The 24309-nt window shown below is 47.6% G+C and overlaps 1 protein-coding gene across 1 annotated transcript; it reads right to left on the bottom strand.

Annotated features, from left to right (window-relative positions):
- Nucleotides 1–395: 395 nt before the first annotated feature.
- RBP2 (retinol binding protein 2) lies at nt 396–22241 on the bottom strand. The gene is made up of 4 exons (XM_061193629.1): nt 22058–22241; nt 7054–7232; nt 2103–2204; nt 396–536 (listed from the first exon to the last, which is right to left on the bottom strand). The coding sequence occupies exons 1-4, from the start codon at nt 22128–22130 to the stop codon at nt 486–488; spliced, it is 405 nt and encodes a 134-aa protein (XP_061049612.1). The 5' UTR covers nt 22131–22241; the 3' UTR covers nt 396–485.
- Nucleotides 22242–24309: the final 2068 nt, after the last annotated feature.

The raw sequence follows: 24309 nt of genomic DNA, 5'->3' as shown, positions 1-24309 counted from the left end.
TGGAGAAATAAATGTGCTATCCATAGGAAAGAATCTCAAATAGGCAATGTCCAAGAATTAGTAGGGGATATGCTGGGCTGGCCAGAGAATGTTTCCAGGTAAAACCACCCCACACCCAAACTAATGACAAAGAAGCGAAGCTAAACTAAACTGAAAAATAAACAACAAAAGCTGCACAGAAAATCACTATGCAGGCAATCACCTCTTCTGCTTGCGGATAAAACTAACAGTTCTAGAAATAAAGGGGAATAGATTAAAGGGTTTCAAAGTATGGGAGTGATTTTTGTTTTCTCGTTTAATGCCAGTTTTCAAGGAAGGATGGCTATGTCTGTCACTGTTACATACTCATTCTGTTTAAAACACATCCAGATGCCTCCATGGGCTCTATCAGGAGTAGGAGGGTCCTGCGGCTGCTCCCCAACGCCAGCAGAGAGCTCTTCACGGGGAGCGTGGAGCACATGCGTGGTAGGCCCTTCTCACAACCATCACTTCTTCTTGAACACTTGATGGCACACCTGGTCGCCGCACGTCAGCTCCTGCAACATCAGAAAGCAGGTGAGTGACTAACAAGCCAGGCCTTCCTTCCGCCCACCCCCAGCCCTCTGGGTGTCTGTGAGTTGGGATAGGGGGTGGAGCTGGAATAAAGAGGACACTTAGTCATTCTGGGCAAAGAGCATCTCAGAGACCCAATCAGCTGGCGTGCCCTGCAGGTAGCAGTGATTTGATTTTGACACTTGAATTGAGCTTGAACAACTATAAAAATGAAAAATGCAAAGGAATTATCCTCTTGGGCAGGATTCCTCCTACTCTCGTGATTAAAGCAACATCGCTTAATTTATAAAAGGCAGCAAAGCCACAAAGAAGGGAAGGATCTAGTGGGGAGCATTTGGAAGGCAAGGGCCTGGTGAGCTATCCCCGCACCCTGTGGATTTTCTGGCCTCTGGTGATTAGAACGCTGGGTGGTGGCAGCACAGGCAATTACAGGGCATGGGCTGCAGAAGGGCTCCCCCAGGCCTGCCTGGGCAGACAAGATGCTGCCTTTCATCTGGGCAGAGGGAGCCCCCAGGCCTTATCTGCGTCTCGTGACCCTTTGAGGGAGGAGAGGAAAAACACGAGTGTGGGAACAACCACAAAAATCATTGCAGTTGATGATGAATCCATTGGCTTAGCCACAGGGACAGTTGGGGTTTGTACTACAATTAAAAAATCCACCTTCCAAACCGGAGCAGGTAGGGAAAACTGTCGATGGAAAACAGTGACTGCCTCCCATTTATCACCAGTTGACATTGTCTCTGAAATAAAGATCTCAGGTGAGGCAAGGCTGGCTCTGAAGGGCACCCTGTGACATGAATAGTGACACCAGAGCCAGGTACCTGCTTGACTCCACAGGTGAATGAATAAAGAGCCATCCGTTGAATGAGCCATTCATTTAACAAACGAGTGACTGAAGGCATGAAGGAGTGAAAGATTTTTCACTATTTGAATGTTGGACAAATCACTTGTATTAAAGACTGAAGAGTGAAAAATTAAGCTATCTAGACGGGTGTAATTTATACAAGGAAATCAGAAATAATTTATTCCAACTGCTGTGTTCTGGTGTCAAATTAAACTAAAATATTTTGGGATCAGGCGGACACACCTTAGGATGTGAGGCCAGTGCCTGGGCTCTACAGGCAGTTCCCAGGCCCAGATGCTCCCAGTGCAACCCGCTCCCACTGCATCCCACGCCCACCGCAACCCCTCTCCTTCCTAGGCTCACATCACTGAGGAGGCCTGGTCTCACCCTCCTCCAGGGCATCTTAATTCTGTGCCTCGCATTTCTCCCCAGCTGGTCTTTGACAGGTTCCCTGCATTTCTCCTTGGATCTCGGCTTCCTAACTCGACATCTTGAACGTTCCTTTTAATTGCAGCCTTTCACAGAAACAGCCATATAGATTTCCTCCTGGAGTCCCCTGAGCCAGATGGGAATGGCTCACGCATTTGACCACACGCATTTGACTGGAGCTTAGGGGAGGAGGGCAGGGCCACTTTTCTTGTCAAAGCGCCTGGCTGGGTGAACCGGCAGTTGGCATAAGCAGAGTGGAGGGGAGCTGGGGACTTACCAGGTGCAGCTTGTCCCCCTCGACCCACTGCTTCCAGCCTCGGTTCTCCTTTTCCCCCTTCTGCACGCACACGAGGGCATCACCTTCCCAGACAATCAGAGTCTGTAATGAGAGGTTTCCAGGCAAATCAAATGTATGGTCTTGATGGGGACTGAACACATGTAAACCTGCAGCTGCAGTTCTTGCAGCCACTCCTGGGCTCCTGCTCCGTCCCCAGAGCAGAGCTCTCAGCCACAGCCACGCCAGCATCCCACCAGCCTCATTTCCACATACACCCTTCATTCCAGCCAGACTGACTTATCTTGGCTGGTTCTGTTCTCTTTGAAAGACTTCTACTCTTCCATTTTACCATATGGTAAAAGACAGCATTCCAAATCGGTGGGGGAAAAGATGATGAATTTAACTATGTCACAATGTAAAATTTCTGGAAGGGAAAGATACCTCAAAGTCAACAGATGAATAACAAACTGGGAAAAATAATTGTAACACATATCAGACAAAGACCTGATTTCCTTACATACAAAGGACACCTGTAAATCAATAAGGAAAAGATCATTAACCTAATAGGAAATTCAACACAGGACACCAAACCAACAGCTTACAAGGAAAAACAAAACAAAACAAAACACCCTAGCAGATGGCTTTTAAACATAAGAAAATATATTCAACCTCACTTATAACAAGAGAAATGCAAATTAAATCTGTGTTTTTCAGATACAATTCATCCTGTGGTCAAAGATCAAAGAGTCTAATAACACACTGGGTTGCAGGGGGTACAGAGAAGCATGGGCCCTCATACAGGGCTGGTGCTTATATAAATCGGTATGAATCTTTTAGCAGGGCAATTTTACATTACCTTTCAATATATAACATTGTGTATACTCTTTGACCTAGAGATTTTACTTCTGAGAATTTTCCCCACAGGAAACACATTGTGAGGACTGCCCACTGTAGGGCAATAATAAAGGCAGGGAAGCTACCTAGTTAGCAGGGGGCTGCACATATGGCTCCAAAGCCAGCCTTGTCATCCAGAACCGGGCGGTGGACCTTCTCCTGGTCCTGGGTTTCCTCCAGGCAGCAGTGCTGATCAATTAGCACAGGGAAGGCAGCAGAGATGCAGAGCTTGTGCTGGACAACCAGGCTGAGTTGACCAGCAGGTTGGAGAAGCCACAGGAGGCTGAACCACAAGAGGTTCTAACCCCTCTTATTAAATTTACATATTTACAAATTTCACACCCTGCCCCAGCTCCTCCTCCTTCTGTTCCCCCCACTTTACCTGTCTTAGTACCTGCCAAGGGACGATGTGTATTATCCCTAAGTGGTCCTTCAAGGCCACCCACCTCTGTGCCCACATTAGGCTTGCACGTGAGGTTGATGGTATCATTCCCATCCGGGCAGTGGTGGTGTGTGGTGCTGCCCTTCCTCGGGGATGATCCTGATGTGAGTTGGTTTTCTTCCAAAAGTATGTGCAAACCATATTACGCCTCTATGAACAATATTATGCTAAGGACCAGGCGTTTATTTTCCTCCCTATCTTGCAAACCCAGTTGGTGATAAACGAACCTGTGCTTTTTGGTTTTTTTTAAATTCACTTCAGGTCTGTTTTTTGGTAGATATCTGTTTTCTACAGATTGTTAAGTCTACCTGTTTCTAAAGCAATATTTGACCTTGACCATATTATATATTTTATGTACAATTTTATTCCTCCTTATTTTACTCTTCAGCCCATCGCAGCGTTGTTTGTTACAGCAGAGGCCTGCAAGCCTCATAAATTGCATCAGTGGGCGGCTGGTTAAATACGGGTGTGGTTCCTCCCCGCTCTGTAGCCTTTGAAGGGAGAAGGCAGTTCTGCACGTACGGAGAAGAGCAGTCTCCATAGTGTATAGTTTAAGTTAAAAAAACAAGGAGGAGGGCCATGTGCATAAAAGAAAGGAGCAGTGGAGATTCATGTATATGTTTGTACACGTTCTCGCCAAGGAGGCAAAAAAAACCCTTAATAGTAATTGTCCCTCGGGGAGAGAACTAAGGAGCTGGGCTCCAGGATAGAAAGGAAATTTCACTTTTTAGTGTTTCATTTTTTTTTAAAGCATGCGTATGTATTAATACTCCCTAAATTAATTTAAAAATAAAATTCTACATGTTTTCTAAAGAAAACATGTCTCCTCCTCCTTTAGGACCATCTTAAGCCTCACAGTTTTGAATGTCTTAGAGAAGCTTAATTCATAGGTTGCTCTCTTTCCCCTTCTGGAAGCGAGATGTTGTCTGGAATATTCCAGAGATCCCTCCCACGTAGACGAGAAAGGACTCACATCTTCTATTTGGGCAAGGTCTGTGTCTTCCAATCCCCCAGCCCATATTGTCTTACACATCAAGGACACCTAATGCATGTTGATTGAATGAATATCTGTCTCCCCTCTTTCAGAGGGGCTCGTGAGGGTGACCAAGGAGTTAAGAAGTGGAGTCCTGGAGAATGAGAGGACAAAGTGTAGAGGAGTACTACACGCACATGCAAGTGCACACATGCACACAGACGCAAGATTTCTGTGCACTTGGGTGTGCCACCAAGGGTGGGCAACGGAAATTAATCAGAGAGATAGGCTCACCCACTCCCTGCCGTGCCTCTCCAGCTAAAGGGTTGCAGTCAAGTTACAGGAAGAAGGTAATGCCAAGGGCACCTGCTCTGTGTTGTGATTCTCATGGGAACAGCACTTTGCTGGAGGCTGGGCAAATTCTGTCTGGGTACTTCTCAGTCTCGTGTGTGTGTGTGTGTGTGTGTGTGTGTGTGTGTGTGTTTATTAGCCCTGGCTTTTTGCTGCAGGCAAAGCAGAGACCAGAAGTGAGAAAGGGGATTCTCTCTCTCTGCAGGGCTAAGAACCGATCCTGGAGAGAGGATGGAACTCAGAGAGGACGGAGCGTGGAAGGGAGAGGCAGAAGCCTAGGTGTTAACAAATGGAACCCTTTAAGGGTCAGGAAGGGCCAAAAGGACATGATATATTTCAGTAAGAGTGAGTTCTCCAACATCAAAGGTGATAAAAAATGAGTCAGAGAGGACAGGCCTGCTTTTCAATAGCCCACGCCCAAAACTGAGAAGCAAGGGGAAAGTGACTCATTTGGAACTGATTAGGTTAGAACAACAGAGGGATGCAAAAATTCTGAGACAAATTTTCCTATCATTTCTGGTGTCTGATGAATTGGCCTCGCAGCCACACAGTTCAAAAAACTTGCCGATCCAGCAACTCCTCGTGGTGGGATCCTACAAGGGGCTGTTCCGGGGCTCGGGAGCTTAACGTCTCCTGCCAAGACTGGTTTGATGGAAGCATTTCCAAAGGGCTTTTCATTTCCCACTTTTCTTTTCAAGGAGCCCAAACGTCATTCAACCCTGACTCATTGGCTGAGATGATCAATGTGGCAGGACAACTTGATTGAGAAATAAAATGTGTCCTGCTCTTTTGGCTTTAGAATCATCCCCAAAGAATGATGACAGCTTTTCCTCCCCACCCCGGGAGAGCAGCCAGAGCTTTGGGGGAAGAGTTGAGACTTCGACTTGGAAGGAACTCCTGGAAGCACCAGAGAAGAGTGGGGCTCTGGGGGGAGTGGGGCTCATGGGGAAAGGGGAAGGGCAGGGTGGAGGGCCCTGCCTCCTTGTGGTGCTCTGAGAGGGTGGCCCTCTGCACGGCTTGAGAGCATGGATACCTGGGCACAGGAATCTCAGCCCGGCCCTCCTCAGCTTGGGAGCCAGGGCAGAGGTCCTGGTGGCTGCGTTGGCACAGAGGGAGTGGGTGCCATGAGGGCTCAAGCTGCCCACTCCTGTATAAACCACGTGGGCTTGCACTGGACCGTGCAGTCCCCAGGGTTCTTGTATGATGCTAAGATTTGGGTGCGGGAATCCTTAAATACGGCTGAGATTGGATTTTCCCCCATTTCTGTTGTTGGGACTGCCCAGGTGTAATTGGATTTGGAAAACCAAAGATGTTCACACTGAGCGTGAATGTGGACAGTGCAACAATCAGTCACTGGGCTGTGATACCACCAGGTGATGCAGGAGGAGAGGGGACCTGCCGATGGCCCCCCCTTTCCCACCTCTGCCCTACTTCTCCCCGCTGCTACCAACCTCTGCCTTATTCACAAAGAGCCCCTCGGATGAGGGCCTGCCCATTCTGCAGACTCCAGTTCTCGGGCTTGGAGATAACTCCCCACTCTGCACTCAGAGTTCTCTGCTCATTTTAGGGGCCTCCCTACATCCAAAAGCTTCAAGCGGCTAGAAGTGTGCCTTCTGATGCATGGAGGATTTCCTCGATTATGTCCTGAGAGTTAAGGTGAGGCTGAGACTGAAGCCATAAGCTTGCCAGAGATTTATCTGGGTTTCTAGGATTGGAGAAAGCCTGACTTCATCTAGTCTACTGATTTTTTGGTGTGATTTGCATTGCATTTTTCTAAAAAAAAAAAAAAATTAAATCAGCTGGGATCATCTAAAATTGAGATATTTCATATAAGAACATATGAATGCTCAACAGCTCCTGAAAAGAAAAAGAATTCTAGCAACATGAGGCCTCAGTTCTCCATGGCAATGCTTGGCTGCTGCTGAGGAGCTGCCCCCAGGATGAAGCTATGCTATCCCGCTGGCACTGTCAACGTCCTTCCCTATGAGTCCACCTGGCCCTCCTCGCTTTTCCTGCCAGGCCCATGTCAGTGTATGAGTTGGCCTCCTGCCCTGGATCCTGGAGAGGTCAGCATCCTTTAATCCCTCCTTGGCTTATAAGCTTCATGCAGAAGCCAGCCTGCTTCTTCCCACTAAACTTTCAATACTTGCCTATTGCCAGCATCATTAAGTCCATTCTGGTCCCCCCCGCCTGATGCCTCCCAGGTTGTTTCTGTCATTTTTTCATTGTGCAGCTAAACACCAGCCCCTGCACCAAGACCGTGTGGATGAAAACTCCACTCTGGTCAGTACCTTAACATTCCGGTTGTCCAGGCCCTTTGTGTACTCGTCAAACTCCATCCCGACTGTGAAATCCAAGTTGTAGTTTCGGAACGTGCTGTTGGTTTTCGTCTTGAACTTATCACCGTCCTGCTCAATGATCTTCGTCTGAGCCAGATGGATGGCGATCTTGCGGGTGGCAAAATCAATATCTGTTGGCAAAGGGAGTTGTGGAGGTTATGATGTGCTCAGCCAGACTCATTCATTTCTTTAACAAGGCCAAACACTCAGGAGCAGAGACGCAGATCTCAGGCCGGCCACATTCTTCGCTCAAGTGGGAAACGAGAGCTGTCTTGCACATGGCCAGTTTGGGCATCTCAGTCAACTGTTGGGAAACCCAGGGTCCCTGGGCATCTCCTCGGGAGCCCTGATGGGAGGGGAGGTAGCACCCCTGAGCTGCAACTCCCCAGTGTGCGTGTGTGCACACCCATACACACGTACACGTATACACACGCACACGCCTACATATACACACGCAAATGCCCCTGCCCTCACAGCAGCTCCCTTCTATCTATTTGACATATTGGTTTCCTCCTAAGAGTTTGCTGAACAGAAGACTTCATGGTTTAAAAGGAAAAAGACTGTTTAAAAATAACGAGTCTAGATCCTGGGTAAAGATGGATCTTTTGTTCATGCCCACTGAAGGGAAGAATACCTACAAACTTCCATTTTTACAGCAGATCTGGGGGATGTTCTGCCTCAGTCATGGCCCCAGCACAGCTTAGGCATATTTCAGACACTTAATAAACACTTGCTCAGAGATTTCTTTTGTTGTTTTTAAGGAAAAGGTGAATCATTGTTTATATTTTTATTATGAAAGATTTCAAACAAACCAAAGTAGAGGGGAGAGTACAAGGAACCCGGCACACCCATCACGCAGATTCAACAATTGTCAAGGTTTTGCTGCATCTACTCCATTTACATCTTTGTTTTGCCTTCATATTTTAAAGAAAATCTTATTCATTTCTTAGAGACCATTTGTAAGTAAAAGGGAGCATGCCCTTCAATAGAGTGTTTCATTTCCTAAGCTTTACATTCTACGGTAAGAAGCTAAGTGCTGAGACCACCTCCTGCTAACCTCTGATTGTGCATAAAATGTCACCCAAGCCAAAACGTCACTGTCCTATAGAAATGATGTAGAAACAGGATAATACTGGAACTGCTAAATTTCTACCCTTGCTACAAACATCTTTAAGCTTTTTGTCTCTAGCCAAATCATATTTGACCTTTGACCTCCTTTATGCCTGTGAATTCTCCAGATATCTTCGGATGCCAATATAAATCTTTAATTTTATTTTTAAGAAAGTTTACCTGGAAGATTTCGAAAAACACTGAGATTGGTTCGCTCATAACCCAAGGTAATAATGACTTCAAGAGTAAGAACAGTTCAGATTCACTGAGTGCTGTTTCTCTGAGAATTCCAGCCTCATCTCTATGGTAGTAGGTGATTAAACTTCACACTGTGTGCTATCCGGTGGGGGATAAATACTAGTGTGCCCGTGAGTGAGACCAGCAGTTACCAACAGTTCATGGGGCTGCTTTCAGTTCAGAGAATGAACATCTCCGATGGTCGCATCCCCACCCCTTCTGCTGTCCTGCCCTGGTAGCCAAGCATCACTTCCCTCACCCTCTTTCCACATTTCCCTTCTGACACGTTTCTTCCTGAATCCCTCTTTGGTCATTATCCCTTTCCTTCTCCTAAAGGACCAAGAAGAAGAGGTCCAAGCTGGATGCTTGGACCACAGCAGAATCCAGGAAGGACCTTGGCTGGTCTTTTGGATTCTAAATTGTATAAAGTCAGCTTTTATCATAAGGGAATAATTTCAAGTAATAACAGGCAACCCAGAAGGTAAAAGGACTATATACCTGTATCCTAAGTTGAAAAGAGAAATAGGTTCAAGTTGGCCTGAGCTGGTATATGAATGCCAGTGCTTTGCTCAACTATTATTCAATACTATTGGTTGAGAACTTGCCTGGTCTAAGAATTCACCAATGGCTGACCATCAGGATCACGTGGGAAGATGTAAAAACTACAGATTTCTGGGCCTCATCTCAGACCCTGAATCTCTGGGTGGTTTTAAACCTTGGATTTCCTCTCAGGGGGCTGTTTGGAGAAAGACTTCAGTGGTTTAAGAAATTTGAAAGCTACTGTTTAAGCACCTACCCTTCATGAGGCAGGAAAAGTCAAGGCTGGGCCCGAGCACAGCCTCCTCGTGCATAGGTGTTAGGGAGAAGGCAAAGCCACCTCCTTGTTTTGCACTTAACGAGGCCATGACACGTGGAGGAATGGCATCCAAAACAGAAACTTTGTAGCATCTGAGCAAGAAACTCTGCCCATGAAAACCGTGGAGCCTGCGCAATAAAAATACACAGGTTGGGCTTCCCTGGTGGCGCAGTGGTTAAGAATCCGCCTGCCAATGCAGGGGACACGGGTTTGAGCCCTGGTCTGGGAAGATCCCACATGCCACGGAGCAACTAGGCCCGTGCACCACAACTACTGAGCCTGCGCGTCTGGAGCCTGTGCTCCGCAACAAGAGAGGCCACGATAGTGAGAGGCCCGCGCACCGCGATGAAGAGTGGCCCCCACTTGCCACAACTAGAGAAAGCCCTCACGCAGAAATGAAGAACCAACACAGCCAAAAATAAATAAATAAATTAATTAATTAATTAATTAAAAAAAAATACACAGGTTGCTGATGATTGGATGAAAGACAAAGGAGCCCAATGGCAGCCTCCTCATTCTTGCCGTCAAGAGGATTTCTCAGCCCAACACATGCACAGAGGGGGTCTCAAGTCGCCCTCTAGTAACCCTGGCCGTATTGTAATATCATTAGCATTGCCGTTCTGAACCCATCCCCACCCCTGTGGGTTTCGCTTAGGTGCGCAGGGGAAGGATTCAAAATGGTGCCTGGTGGAAGTCCAAATAAGGAACTGCCGATGACACAATCATAGGGGAGGAAAAGGGGAGTCACCCTCACCTAAGCCCCAGAAGATCAACCCCATATTAACAACCTAAGCTGCCCCTACTGCGTGCCCCTCACTCCCAAGGATGCCCCACTCTTCTCTTTCGAGTGTGTAACTTTTGCTTCTGCCCTAAATAAACGGCTCCCTTGTGTGCTCTCCCACACACACTGCGTTTCTAATAAGCTCTGTGCCTGCTTTACAATCTTGGTCTCTTTGTTGAATTCTTTCCTCAAAGAAGACAAGGACTGAGGTCCTTTTGCTCGCCAAAATCCCTCATGGCATAGGTGATGACGTGGAGGCCCAGAGAGGTTAAGTGACTTGTCTAAGATTACACAGTTGGAAAGCAATCACAAGGGTTCGATTATTGGATGGATGTGTGGAAGATCAAGTTGGGAGGTGAAAACAGAGGTTCTGAGTTTAGGTAACCAAGGTAGAAGCAGAGAAGTAAAGAATTTTATGGGGGAAGTTAGGACCTAAGTTTTAGGTAAGGTGACTCTGGGGGCCATGCTGTGTGGAACTTTGGTGGTATTTGGGGTGATAGTTAAGACATGCCTTGGAACCAACCAGGAATGCTGTCCCATAGTGGAACCTCCCTTGGGAAGCTTCACTCACTTCATTCTCCCAAGAAACCCAGGAGATAAGTACTATATTATTCTCCATTTTACCAGTGAAGAACCTGTCTCAGAGAGGCTGTGTCACTTGCCCTCGATTATATAGTGAGGAAGCAGTAGAGGTGGTAATTGAACCCAGGATGGCCTGGCTCCAGGGCCAGCACCGTGCTCCACAAGCTCTGGGCTGGCCCGTCCCATCACGTCAGACCACGCCAGTTTGTGCACTTCCAGTGGCTGCCCAAGATACCAATAACTTCTGACTCTACGTTTCCCCTGGAGCCACAGAGGCTTCTGGATCCAGCTGGATGAGCCCTCCCTGTTTGGGGCAGCTTATGTTCCCCAGGGCTCATGTGCACTGCCCCCACCAGACAGCAGTTGTTTTCTAGGCTTAGGGCTCTACAAGAATTCGGAGCTGGAGCAACCACGTTCCAACGCTGGACATTTTCTGATAGCTTCATCTTTGCGGCATATGAAATTGTACCTGGGCATGTCCAAGCCACACAGCCTGCAGGCCCCAGGGCATGGGGGTAGATAAATGCTCTCTCTGCTGTTGTGAACCCTCCTAGGCATCTAGGCCAGCATTCATAGAGCCCAGGGTGCCCCACTGTATTTGCCATGGACTCAGCCCACAAAAGACTGGTGGTCAAAAAATTTTTTAAAGGGGAGCTCATGATCAGCTAAGTTTGAGAAATGAGCAATTAAAACCAAGACAGGCTGGCTGCTTTCTATACTGAAGAATTTCACAGAGACTTTAATCTGGGAAAAATGCTTTGTAACTCCAAGAGCAGGACAGAAGATGCAGCCTTTCCCAATCTTAGGTGGCTGTAGAACCCTCTGTGGTGGGATCTCCAGCTGGCCAGGGTTCCCCAGAACATAATACAGGAAGGGTTGACAAAACCCTTTCTGAGGCATTTATCTCTGTCACCTGGTCCCTGCAATTATGGTAATATCCCTTGTTTAATTTTTCTCCCTTTAAGGCAACTGCTGGCCTGTTTGGAAAGGAGAAGACTAGACAGGACCAAGTGGTCAACTATATCTGACTTCAAAATGAATCCTTTCTTAAAACTGCTAAAAGCCGCAAAAGAATGTTTTCTGCATTCTAGTCGGTATAAACACGTGCTTGTGCTAGGCAGGGGCTAACGTGTTACACTCCAATTCATGTTTCTCTCCTTCTGCCCCAGAAACACAGCCTAATGAGCCAGGTGACATCTAACTTCAGCTCCATCGCTGGACACTAGGGTCCAGATCTGGAAGCAGCAGAGAGCAGTAGCTATAAGTAGAGTTATTACTAATTGCATCCGGCTATTTTGAGGATTAAATATGATGGTGTTTGTGAAGAGATCTGCCCAGTGGCTGGTGGCTTGTGGTAATGGCCCTATAAGTGGTAGCTGCTGGCACCATCATAATCAAATCCCTGATCTCATAAGTTGGTTTCCTCGGAGCCCTCCGCATTTTTCCAGATACTCCCTGCACATCTGGTCCCTGAATCCCTGCCCCTCTCCTCCCAGCCCCAGCCTTGCCTGCTCTAGCATGTTCTCTTCTTTCTTGCCTCCTTCCTCACCTGCTTTCCAGGCCCAGGGTTTAACCCGCAGGAGGTACTACCTGGCATTTTCCTCTTTTTCATGGGGTTTATTATTTTTTTCTCCAAAGTCTCAGCTCTGTGAGGACAAGGATGATTTGTCTCTTTGCTCCCATGTCCCCATAGAACCAGGCCCAGGGCTGGGCACACAGTAGGAGCTCAAGAGATACTTATGGTCTGGTTAACGTGGGCACCGTGGTCTAGGACGGTGGTTCTCAAAGTGAGGCCCCTGGGCTGGCAGCATCCATAGCACGTGGGACCCTCTTAGAAATGTAAATTCTGGGATCCACCCTAGACCTACAGGGGGTTGGGCCCCTCTTGTTTTTACAAGCCTTCCAAGTGATTCTGTGCATGCTAAAGTTTAGAACTTCTGGCATAAAAGAGTGAGGGTCAGATCCAGGCATAAATCCTGTCTCTGATCTCCCAGCTTTGTGACCTCAGAGAAGTCACTTTCCCTTTCTGAGCCTCAGTTTCTCACAGTAAAATGGGGAAAAGAAAGCTTATCTCATAGGGTTATTTATGGAAGGATTCAGTTAAAATGATGGCAAAAATGTTTCACACAGTGCCGAGGAGCTGGTGGGTATTTGATGCACATTGGCCTCCACTCCTTGGCCTTTTCCACTCTGGTCAAACAGTGGTCGGATCGGCATTCAGTCCAGAGTGAAATATTCAGCTCATGTTTATGCATCTCCACAGCCATCTGCCACTCCGTGCAGCCCAAGTGTCCTGGACTCTGAAGAAACAGTCAGAATGGTGGCTGATCCACGCCCTCCCTCCCTCACAGCCCTGGCCTGTCACATGGGCGTTTAATCCAGTCTGGCCAAACCTTTGTTTGCATGGACTGGTTTCCTCATTCCGTAGGTTGGCCAAAGGGTAGAAACGACTTTAGTTCCTGCTCTAGCCCTCTGTGCTGAGTGAGGAGGAGTTTCGGCTGTGCTAAACCATGCTGGAGCCACAGTTAGGAGATGAGGAAAGAAAACCACAGGTCATGTGTTAACCAGATGAAACGGAGGGGAGGGCACCAGGCAAAACTGCAGTTGACCCTTGAAAGACACCGGTTTGAACTGCACGGGTCCACTTACACGTGGATTTTTTTCAATAGTAATTACAGAACTACACCATCTGCGGTTGGTTAAATCCGCGGATGCAGAACCACGGATGTGGAGGAACTACATATATACGGAGGGCCAACCATAAGTTACACGCAGAGTTTTGACTGCACGGAGAGCAGGGCCCCTAACACACCGCTGCTGCCTCCGCCCCCCCTGTTGTTCAAGGGTCAACTGTACTAAGGAAGAATTGGGAATTACAGAGAAATTTAGAAGTCTAAATTTAAGTGGTCTTCAGAGAGCAAGTCTATTTTCACTCCACAGATGTGGAAATCAAAGCCCAGAGAATTTAAGTGGCTGGTTCAGAGTTGCCCAGCTAGGACAGAGCTCCTGACACTTTGCCTAAAAATACATTCTGTTTATCGTTCACAACTAAAACACATTCCATTTAAGGCTCCCCAAATGGAAATTACTGCTTGTCCCTGGTTGCCCAGAGAGGTATATCACAGCTAAAAACGTTTACTGCCAAGAGAACAGGTTTGTCCTGCAAACACCACCCCCAGTCAGTCTTTCCGACCAGAGCTGGGGAATCTTATTAGGGGCTCTATGCAAATTGAATCAAACATTGCTTCTTCTCTGGGTTGAAAAATGGCTTGGCCTCTTGGCTACCCTTCACCATGTGCGCAGGCTAGTTAATCATGTCACCTCTGTTCCATCCCGGGGGAGGGAGCCAAACATTCTGTTGGTGGATTTGTGATATTTCTAATCAAAAGGAAATGTTTAACTGCAGCTGTAGAATACACAGGCATACACACACAGATTACAAAAACACTTACTCTTTGTACTTTGCAGGGAAAATTATTTTCCTGGTATGGTATTTGAACACCAGGGTTATCAAATATGTTTCATCTGCTTTTCTGGATTAAAGGTATCTCCGAGCCTGATTTATAGCCAGGTGAAATGAATTTCTATGTCAGAGGAAAACGTCCAAAGGCAAGCTATTTCTGAATAATATATATGGCTTATAGCTGCTGCAGAAGGAAAAAAAAAAAAAAAACCACTGAAGTGACTTTATTAAAGCATACTTTTCATAACTGCATTTTGAACAATGCAGGCCATAAAGTTGAAATATGAGTATGCTACTCAACATTAAAATGCTTTGTAATATGCTTGTGGAAAAAGCTAAAGTTGTAGGCTAAAAGGGCAGATGCGATTTGTAAATTAAAGAGCAGAGATGCACACATTTTCATCATATGAAATCTGAAACCCATTCTCAGTGCAGCTTCCATGGGCTTCGAACCTGAACTCCTTAATTCACAAATCCTCAGCATTCAGGCATTGTGAGAAGCAGAGTGGAAGAGCAATCTTCTCCGTCTTTCCATGCCATTTCCTCCTCCAGATAATCCACGGAAAGAGGAACTGTCCTTGCCCCTTCCTGCCTCCTTCTCTCTTACCCTCAGGGACACCTCCAAATGCATTCAAACCCTTCCCTAGCCAGCAGAGGCAGGCTGGAGACCCTGGGGTGCCTCCCTGCTCCCCTTGTACTTTTCACCTCCCCCCCCCCATAGTCTAGTCTGCACCATTGGGATGGGGGTCGGGGAGGAGGAGTTGCCACTACACGCCAGGGGAGACCCATAGGAAGGGACCAAACTTATCTTCACCTGGGCTTTTCCCACCCACAGCACTGTCCCTGTTTGAAAGTCCAACCAGATGCCACACAAGTAAAGTCTTTGGCCAGTGTCTAACTTTACTGACTTGTGAGCACTGGCAGGAATCCAAATGCCGTGAAATTAACTCCTCGTTGGGTCATCAGATGTTCATTCATTCATTCATTCATGTATTCATTCATTCATTTTTACCCAGGGACTCCGAGTGACTCTCTTGCAATGTATCTGAGGGTCCTGCCTGCCTGCTTCAGAGGTCCCCACCCTGATGAACTTTGCTCAGCACGAAGCTCCCCCTCCCCTAACCCCACACTGAGCACCTGCACCTGGAACCGAGCTATGGCAAGTGCTTGGGGGTTAGAAGCAGGCAGACCAGGCTCCTCTCTGAGCAACACCAATTTCCAGCCACAAGTGATCCCAGGAACGTTCCTCCACTTCCCTGACCTTCAGATTCCTCACTCCTTAAAATGGCAAGCATTCCTTTGGCTTTATCCCTGACTCTACCCTAAGCTCTAGATCTTATATCGACATGCCAATCTTAATAGCCCACTTGGATGTGTAATGGGCATCTGTAATCAAAAGATGTAAATCAGAATTCTTAATGCATTCCCCCCTGCCCAGCACCCCTGTCCAAACTCACTCCCCACCATGTCTTCCCCATGTCAGCTGATAGGGTCACAGCCTTCCCAGCTATTCAGGCCTAAGTCTGGGGGCTGTCTTCATTTCTTCCATTTCCTCTCACTTCATTTTTATCTGCAAGCCCTGTCAGCTTTACCACCAAAATATACACTGAATCTGTCCTCTCTTCTCCAGCCCTGGGCACCGCCCTAAACCAACCATCATCATTTCTTGCCTGAACAACACAGAAGCTTCCTTAATGGGCCTCCGTGTTTCTAGTCTTGCCCTCTTGTGATTCAGTCTTCACGCTGTAGTCATAGCGAACCTTAAAGAATATGAATAAGATGGATTAAGTCTGCCCATCATAAGGTCTGACCTACCCCTGGGCTCACCACACACCCAGCACACCAGCCTTTGCTGTGCCCTGTGCCCGGAACAACAGTTCTCCGCATTCAAGCCTCGGCTCCAATGTCACCTCCTCAGACAACCTTCCCCGACCACCCATCACTCTCCACCCAAGAATTCCTTTTTATTTTCTTTAAAGCACTTACCACGACCCAAATAGTCTTAAACTATTACTCTCTCTCTCTCCCACTAGCGTGCCCACTCCACAAGGGCAGGGAACTTGTTGCCTCATTTACCACCGCTTCACCAATGCCTAGAGCTCTTCCTGGCACGTCATAGGTGCTCAAGGCATTTGTTGAAACTGAATTAATTAAATGACATAATGTATAGAAAGCTCCTGCTAGCACGATGCTTATCATGGCGTGAGAATGGTTTGTGCGTGTGCCCACCTCTGATGTTACACTTTGGATCCCTACAGTCAGGACAGGCTTTTGAACATTGTGGGTAATCAGGAAAGATTTCCTGGCAAAGACCACTCAGGTGGCAGCTGCCTGACTTCAGCCTCTAAGGCTACCGCTTTCCTGGTAGAATTTTCCAGAGACCCACTAGGACTTTTTGCAGTAGCCACTGCTCTTTTAAATCTGTACATGTTGATTTCAATGAAAAGATGCTCTTCGTAGAAGATGACCCTCACCTTCTTTTGTGAATTAAGAGAAGAACTGGATTTTTCCTAATGGTTACAATTTATTGAACAAAGATTTCCTAAAATATGTCTAAGTTTAACGTTAACTGACTACTTTTATTTTTATTTGTTTATTTATTTATTTATTTATGGCTGTGCTGGGTCTTCGTTGCTGCGCGCGGGCTTTCTCTAGTTGCGGCGAGCGGGGGCTACTCTTGGTTGCGGTGCGCGGGCTTCTCATTGCGGTGGCTTCTCTTGTTACAGAGCGCGGGCTTCAGTAGTTGTGGCGCACGGGCTCAGTAGTTGTGGCTCACGGGCCTAGTTGCCCCTCGGCATGTGGGATCTTCCTGGAACAGGGATCAAACCCGTGTCCCCTGCATTGGCAGGTGGATTCTTAACCACTGGACCACCAGGGAAGTCCCTGAGTACTTTTAGAACAGATGCCTTCCATTATACATCTCTGTCTTCCTGATTAAAGTTACATGGTGGGGGGCTTCCCTGGTGGCGCAGTGGTTGAGAATCTGCCTGCTAATGCAGGGGACACGGGTTTGAGCCCTGGTCTGGGAAGATCCCACATGCCGCGGAGCAACTAGGCCCGTGAGCCACAGCTACTGAGCCTGCACGTCTGGAGCCTGTGCTCCGCAACAAGAGAGGCCACGATAGTGAGAGGCCCGCGCACCGCGATGAAGAGTGGCCCTCGCTTGCTGCAACTAGAGAAAGCCCTCGCACAGAAACGAAGACCCAACACAGCCAAAAATAAATTAAAAAAAAAAAAAAAAAAAAAGTTACATGGTGGGGTTTTATTTCTTAGGCTCACCCCCTGCTTCTTCTCCAATTTGTTACCAAATCTAGTCTGTTTCCTGCTATGGACAACCCCTTGGACACCCTCCTTGGCACTGCTCTCACATCTTCCCAGGACGACTGCAACCACTTCCTCCTTCAGTTCTCTGACTGTCTCTGCTGATCTATTCACGCCCTGGCTGTCAGGGTGCTCATGGCCCTTCTCTCCTCTGTACACAGTTCTTCCCAGGACCCTCTCCTTACCTGATGTCCTTGGGTGATGATCACACATGGTGTCACACCTCTTCAAGATCCAGCCCTGGTACCTTTCTGACTCTTCTTACCCCTGTGCCCGCCCTTGCACTTCACCCCCTGGTAATATGGCTCCTGCTTCCTTTGGCCACCCACATCCTCATCAGCCTGACCTTGGCACATGCTCAAAGGTCCAGACCTGACTCTATCCTTGTGTGGAGCACTCCTCTCCTTCCTTCAAAACCCCACCCAGAAGTACTCAGGAAGCCTTCAATGATCCATCTATTGTAGCTCCCTCCACCCTCACCGCCACACACACTGTTTTAAAAAATTATGTACATTTCAGGTGTACAGCATCATAATTCAACATCTGTATAGACTGTAGAGTGATCACCACCACAAGTCTAGTTACCATCCATCACCATACAGCACACACACCTCCGGTCACCATTGTTCTACTGTCACTATAGCCCTTTCAGGCCCAAGGGACAGAATCACCCACTGTCCCATCTGTGGCAGACTATACTTTCTTTAATGGCTGCAACAACACCACCTCTCATCCTACAGGCTGGTCTTACAATATGATTTTGACATTTTGAGAGGCGGGGTCTATGTACCTTCCCCTTGAATGTGGGTGGGCTCATGACTGCTTCAACCAATAGAATACAGCGGAAGTGATGCTGTGTGACTTCTGAGTCTGGGTTATAAAAGGTCATTCAGCCGCTGCCTCCTGTCTCTTTAGACACAACCAGAGTGCTATGAGGAAACGCAGGCCACATGGGTCACCACGTGTAGATATCCACAGCCCCTTCTGAGGTCTCAGCGGCTGGCCAGCACCAACTGCCAGACACAGGAGCCAGAAGCCTTTGAGATGGCTCTGGCCCCAGCCACTGTCCTACTGCAATGGAATGAGAGCCTCCTAGCAAGAACCCCCTATGTGAACCTGGTCAGCTCCCATAACTATGAGAGACAATGATAAAATCACTGTATAATAAAATCAAGCCACCACATTTTGGGGGTGATTTATCACACTATAATAGAGAACAGGAATGCAATTTGTACACGGCTATAGCTTGACTGTCTGCACCAGTTTGAGTTCCTTGAGAACAGAGGCTGGGCCCGGACCTGCTGCAGATGGCACCGTCCTTGGCTTCCACGGGCGATGTCTAAAGCTTTGGTAAAGAAGCTCAATGATTCCCCATGTACGTGCTGTGCTGGTCTCACTCCAGGGCAGAGTGAATGGACTCTCCCCCAGCGTTCTTTCACAGCACGGGGACCTCACTTTGAGAGGTCTGCCCTTTAGATTGAAGACCACTCCTCCACTCCCCGACCCCCCGATCCAAGCTGAAGGAGGACCTCAGGGCATGACAGATTCCTCAGGGTAGAGGAGTTCACCAGCTGCTCTCCTCACTGTCATGAAAGAGTCTAGGGCCTCAGGAAACACAAGGTCTAAGAAGGCAGGAGAGGAGGTACCATTGACCCTTGTCACCCATTCTCTGAACAGCGAATGGCTTTGAAAATTTGGGGCAAACCCAAAGGTTGCCCTGATGTGTCATTGCTGAGGCTGGCAGCCAGGTCATGTGGGGAGGCTGGGGGTGGAGTGAGTCACCAACTGGGAACAAAGACAGTTTGTCCCCAGACCCACCTCTCGACAGGAGTATCTCCTTCCTAGGAAACCAACCGCCAGGCCCACAGAGAAAGCCGACTCCCTGGTGCTAGGGATTAACATCTAAGAAAGAGACAGCTCTTTGGCAAGGAACGGAGTTATACTTAGTGATATTTCCATATCCGGGGATTTCTGAGTATCTCCACATATGTTTTTCCCAAATGTGAAGGGCCTTGTGCTCAAAAGGGCAAGAAGGCAAGCTTCACTGACTTGTCAGCGTTGGGAAAGCAACCCCTGTCTTGTGAGGTGGATGTGGAGGAAATTGTACAGATCTGCTGGGTTGCGTTTTGGGTTTTTTTTTTGGCCACACCGCATGGCATAGTTCCCTGACCAGGGATTGAACCCACGTACCCTGTATTGAAAACGTGGAGTCTTAACCACTGGACCACCAGGGAAGTCCCTGCAGGGTTGCTTTTACCAGATTCAATTGCGGGAGGCAGCCCCACCCGGCTGCTTCTGGCTGAGCCCTTGAGACCTGTCTCCAGTCACTGCCAGTGTCTGTCTGCCCCACTTGTGTCCCCATGGGCAGGTGAGAGGGGTCAGGTGTCCCATCTCCACGGTGGGAAGGTGACTCTGGCTGAGTCGTTTCTGCACAGAGCCTCATGGATTCAAGCTGGGGCAAGCTCCTGGGATACTGTAGGCCATCAGCAGCTGGGTAAACCGAGGCACCAAGCACATCCTCATTCTGGGTTTAGCTAGTACCACCCCCTATGGTGTTAATCTCCATCAGGAAAGTGGGAGCCCACCCCTCTCCACTGCAGAGACTCGTACAAAGAGGTCAACCCGTTTGCTCATTAGAGTGAAATCAATGTAGTTAAGATGTTGAATTGGAAGTCATGACTGTAGCTCTAAGAGATAAGAGGTGTCCGATACCAAGGAGAACTGGAAAGGCCACTCCCTCTAAAACCTCCTGGACAGAGACATCCAAACATCACATTCACGACCCACGCACCCCACCCCCACAAGGAGGGTGTAAGTGGGTGTGAAAGAGTCCAGAGGAAGGCTGCTTTTAGGAAGAGGATTTTTTGGACAGAGCTGACAGGGTGCCCTGCATCCCAGCATCCCCCAGAGGGAATAGGGGATGGTGACAGGAGTGCTTGCCTCTCACCTTAAGACTAGAAAGAGGGGCTCCAGGGGCCCACCCTGTACAGCCGAAAACTAAACTGAGACTCGATTTTGTACCTAAAGTCACCATAGGACTTTATATAATTTAAGAATAAGCAACAAAGGACACAAAATTGCTTTCTTATTATGTCCCCTGAGTTGGGCTTGTTCAGCTTACTGCTGAAAGCTTGAAACCACCAAATAGCTCTTGTTAAAGTACTTTCAATCATTCAAAACAACAACCAACATCATCTGGAGAAACAGGCAAGGCTGGTGTTATTTCTCTATCTGGTGGATGAGGAGACTGGTTCGGAAAGGTTAAAAAACTGGTCAAGGTCAGAGAGAAACCTCAGCTGGCCCACTGGTTTGGTTTCCTCCTCTGTATGATCTTGTTCAGAATTCTAGTTCTGAGCTCAGCTCCAGCCCATTTACTCACGTATGGAAGCGGGATTCCATTTTTAGTCTCACTCAGGGTACTAAAAGCAGGGGCGACAGGGTTAGGGTTCTGATAGGGGGATTTTTGTCTCCTCCCTCCTCTCCCAAGTATATTGGTAACATTCTGTAGCCAGGAAGGAAAAAAAAGCTATCCAGTGTTGTAAACATGTCTAAAGTACATGAAGAAATTTCCAATCTCTGTAAATTGCAAAACATGTCACATGAGCTCTCCTTGTTTGTTGACACGGTGGAAGTGTCATCAAGCTAGAAGTGAATTGCACAGAAAAACCCACAATTCCCATTCTTGATGAGACTTCCCATCATCACATCCAAATTATTGGGCCTCAGACCGCACCCGCAGCCATTTTTTCTCATGCTTCGCGTAGGGAAGTTCCAGCTGGGAACTCCGTATGCGGAGAGATCTAAAGCTAGAAAAGGTGATCAGGAGGTTATTGCAGAAATAAGGACAGGCAGCCAGTGCTCCTTGCTGGGGTCTGGCCTATAATATCTGCCGCCAAAAGTGAGCTCCCCTCTGTGGGCCCACTTGCTCTGGTTTTGTGTGTTTTCTGCCAGCCCCACAAGAGATCCCACAGGAGAGTCAACTCAGGACACATGGTGATGCAGCCCCTGGCTTGGAGTCTAGTTCAGAAGTCAGGTGAGCAGTGAGTTGTTTGATGTATATGATGAAAGCCTTTCCTAGCCTGATTTTCTCTAGGCTGAGAGATTTGTTATCTACTCTTTTTCTGCTTCTCCACTACAAGACTAATAAAAGAGCAATGCAGGGGTCATTTGTGCATAATATCAGGTCCAACTGGTTATCTAAGAGATGGCAATCACAAGGCAGGGGAGCTACTGCATTTTCCTCTCAAGTCTGGCTTTCCTCACATATGCATGTGTGTGTGTGTGTGTGTGTGTGTGTGTATGTGCCTCCTCCATTCAGTGAATCTTTTCTGTACGCCAAGGACATTCTAGACATAACCTCAGTTGTTATTGTTCCCAACTTGCCGATGAGGAATCTGAGCGTCAGAAAATGAATATGACTTGCCTGATATTACACAGCTGGTAAGGAGCGAGGAGCGAGGCTTGCACACAGGTCTGGGGAACTCCACAGTGACACTGCCAGGAGGGCCAGACCACAGTCCTTCCAAAGTTGCCCTCCCTCTCCCTTTCCCACCGCCTCCCCATTTCCCACCTACTCCCCCTTTCCCACCTCTGGCATCCCCCTTACCCAGGGCCTTCATGTAGCCTTCAAAGTTGTCATTACTCTCCATCTCCCAGGTTCCGCTTTGGTCCCTTGTCATGATGGTGGCCTTTGGTTACCGTGGGTGTGTGCTGGATGGCAAGGAGCAGGCTGCAGGACGAACGTGTTAGAATGAGCTACTTTTATAATCCAGTGGACCAGGTTTATGGCTTTGAAGATAACACGCTCAAAGGTCACAAGCACAGCCCAAAGGAACTTTCCTTTCCTTTGCAAAGTTCAGCAGGACCATGAGCAACCCATGCTCAAAGCCTGACATGTCCAGGCATGGGTGTCCTTGTGACCTCCAACATACACAAGGCCTGGAACAGCTCATTTTTGGCTGGCTGGGCTCCCACAGAGCTCCTGGCCCCATGCAGAATACTCTGTCCAGCAAACACCCAGTACCCACCCTACATGCACAACAGGCCATCAGCTCCCAGGCTTCAAACCTGGAGTCTCTCAACTGTGTAGCCAGAACTTCTGGCCTGGCTGGTAAAGTCAAGAAGATGGGAACCCATGCCTGTGGGCCTCTACTCTACTTTGTGCTGGGCAGGAGACACCCTTCATCTTGTTTTCTTACAAGAGCTCTGAGCTATGTTTAACCATCTCCATTTTACAGATGAGAAAGGCTCAAGGAGGTTAAATCACATGCCTAATAACTACTGGTCAGTGGCCGAACTGGGATTCAAACTCAGGCCTGTCTGGCTCCAAAGTTCTTTCTAAGGAAAAGAGCTTTGTTAAGACAGTGTGCTAAATCCAGCTTGGAAAGGGCAGCTTGGGCTGGGGTTTGACTTGAGAACCTGATTCTCACTTGCTTCCCAGCAAGGTACCCTGAGAGCATCTACACAGTGGAGTTACTCAAGAAAAGCATTTTCTCAGAGCATGAATCTACTAAAAGCAAGCAGGACCCAGAGGGAGGCCAGATGGAGGGCAGCAGGGTAGTGGGACTCTGCTTTAGACCCCAGGAAAAAGCTGAAGATCACCTGACTAAGGTGAATCGCATGGCTGGCATTTGGACAAGGACTCCTGGTTCAGGACTGTTCTTCAAATTGGCTATCCCAGTGGGTCAGAAAATGGGTTGGCTTACTGCTCTGACACATGGTTCTGAGAACTGGGGCTTGAGCAGGGGCTCCTACACTCTGAAGAATGGAGGTGTCGGCTGAGATGGATAAACCATGAGTCCCCAGTTTTAATCTTGACACTTTGAAGTTCTAATGTATATATCCTTGTGCTATGAAATCTAAGCAAATGGTTCTGCTGTGTGTGGTTTGAGAGGTATAAAATGACACATTTATTTGAAAAATAAATGAAAGTAAATATACTGGAGTCAGAAAGACACACAGTAAAAATTGGCCCAGCTGTTGTCAAAAGGCCAATGTAGGATGAAGGGAAGAGGGGAGTAAAGGACAACTTCACTACAAATGGAAAATGAGTGAAGGCATCAGAAGTGAACAGATAAGGACCCTTGGGCTTCATCCTTTGAGGTTCAGCCAGAATCTGCTGTAAGCTGAGCACTCAGCCTCCTGGGAGCTAGGTATTCCCCTCCAGGCTGAGATTCCGATTCCTACCTGAGTTCCCTGTAGGCCTCCCTTGCAAGAAAGTAACAATAAGCTGGCCACGTAGGGGAGGAGACTGGGGACAAGGCTGGGTTTGCCAGTTGCAAAAAGCCAGGGACTTGGGTTTCAATGGGCATGGGGGTGGGGGTGGGGGTCATTTACCTTGTGTAAGGCAGGAAGCTGAAACTGAGATGCTTGCATAAAGCCAAAATATTTGATGGACTAGTCCCTCAGTGAGAGTGTGGAATAGCCAAAATCTACCTCGAGACAACAAGAAAGTTTATTTGGCCTGGGTTCTACGTGAGTTAAAAAAAAAGGTTCTTCCCTGTTCTGACTCTGGTTTGGGGTTTGAATTTATGCTGCCTGGTAGTCAATATATTAAAATAAATGCAGTCTTGAGCTTGCAATACTTATAGGCTGCTGGAAAGAAGTAAATGCAAAAGCTGTCTGGAGGGACACACCTTCAACCCAGACCAACCAGAATTCTCTGTATAAAGCCATGCCAAATGTGAGCTCATAATCCAAAATTGCAAAACACACATGAAAATAATCCACCAAAAAGCGAGCACCAGCAGAAACATACAGTCCAATTAGACTTCCAAGAGCTTCAGATAATAAAAATTGTCAGATATAAACTATAAAATAAGTATGTTAAAATTAAAGAAATTTAAAAGCACTTAAAAA

The sequence above is a fragment of the Eubalaena glacialis genome, chromosome 6 (assembly GCF_028564815.1).
Source record: "Eubalaena glacialis isolate mEubGla1 chromosome 6, mEubGla1.1.hap2.+ XY, whole genome shotgun sequence".
Taxonomy (NCBI): Eukaryota; Metazoa; Chordata; class Mammalia; order Artiodactyla; family Balaenidae; genus Eubalaena; species Eubalaena glacialis.
This window is presented reverse-complemented; position numbering and strand designations above follow the sequence as displayed.

What these genes read in the sequence shown, in the direction of transcription:
- RBP2 (XM_061193629.1), bottom strand. Translation starts at nt 22,130, where the DNA reads ATGACAAGGGACCAAAGCGGAACCTGGGAGATGGAGAGTAATGACAAC. An exon ending in TGGACAACCGGAATGTTAAG is followed by an intron (nt 2,205 to 7,053) that starts GTACTGACCAGA and finishes CTCTCATTACAG; the next exon opens with ACTCTGATTGTCTGGGAAGG. An exon ending in AGGGGGACAAGCTGCACCTG is followed by an intron (nt 537 to 2,102) that starts GTAAGTCCCCAG and finishes CTGATGTTGCAG; the next exon opens with GAGCTGACGTGCGGCGACCA.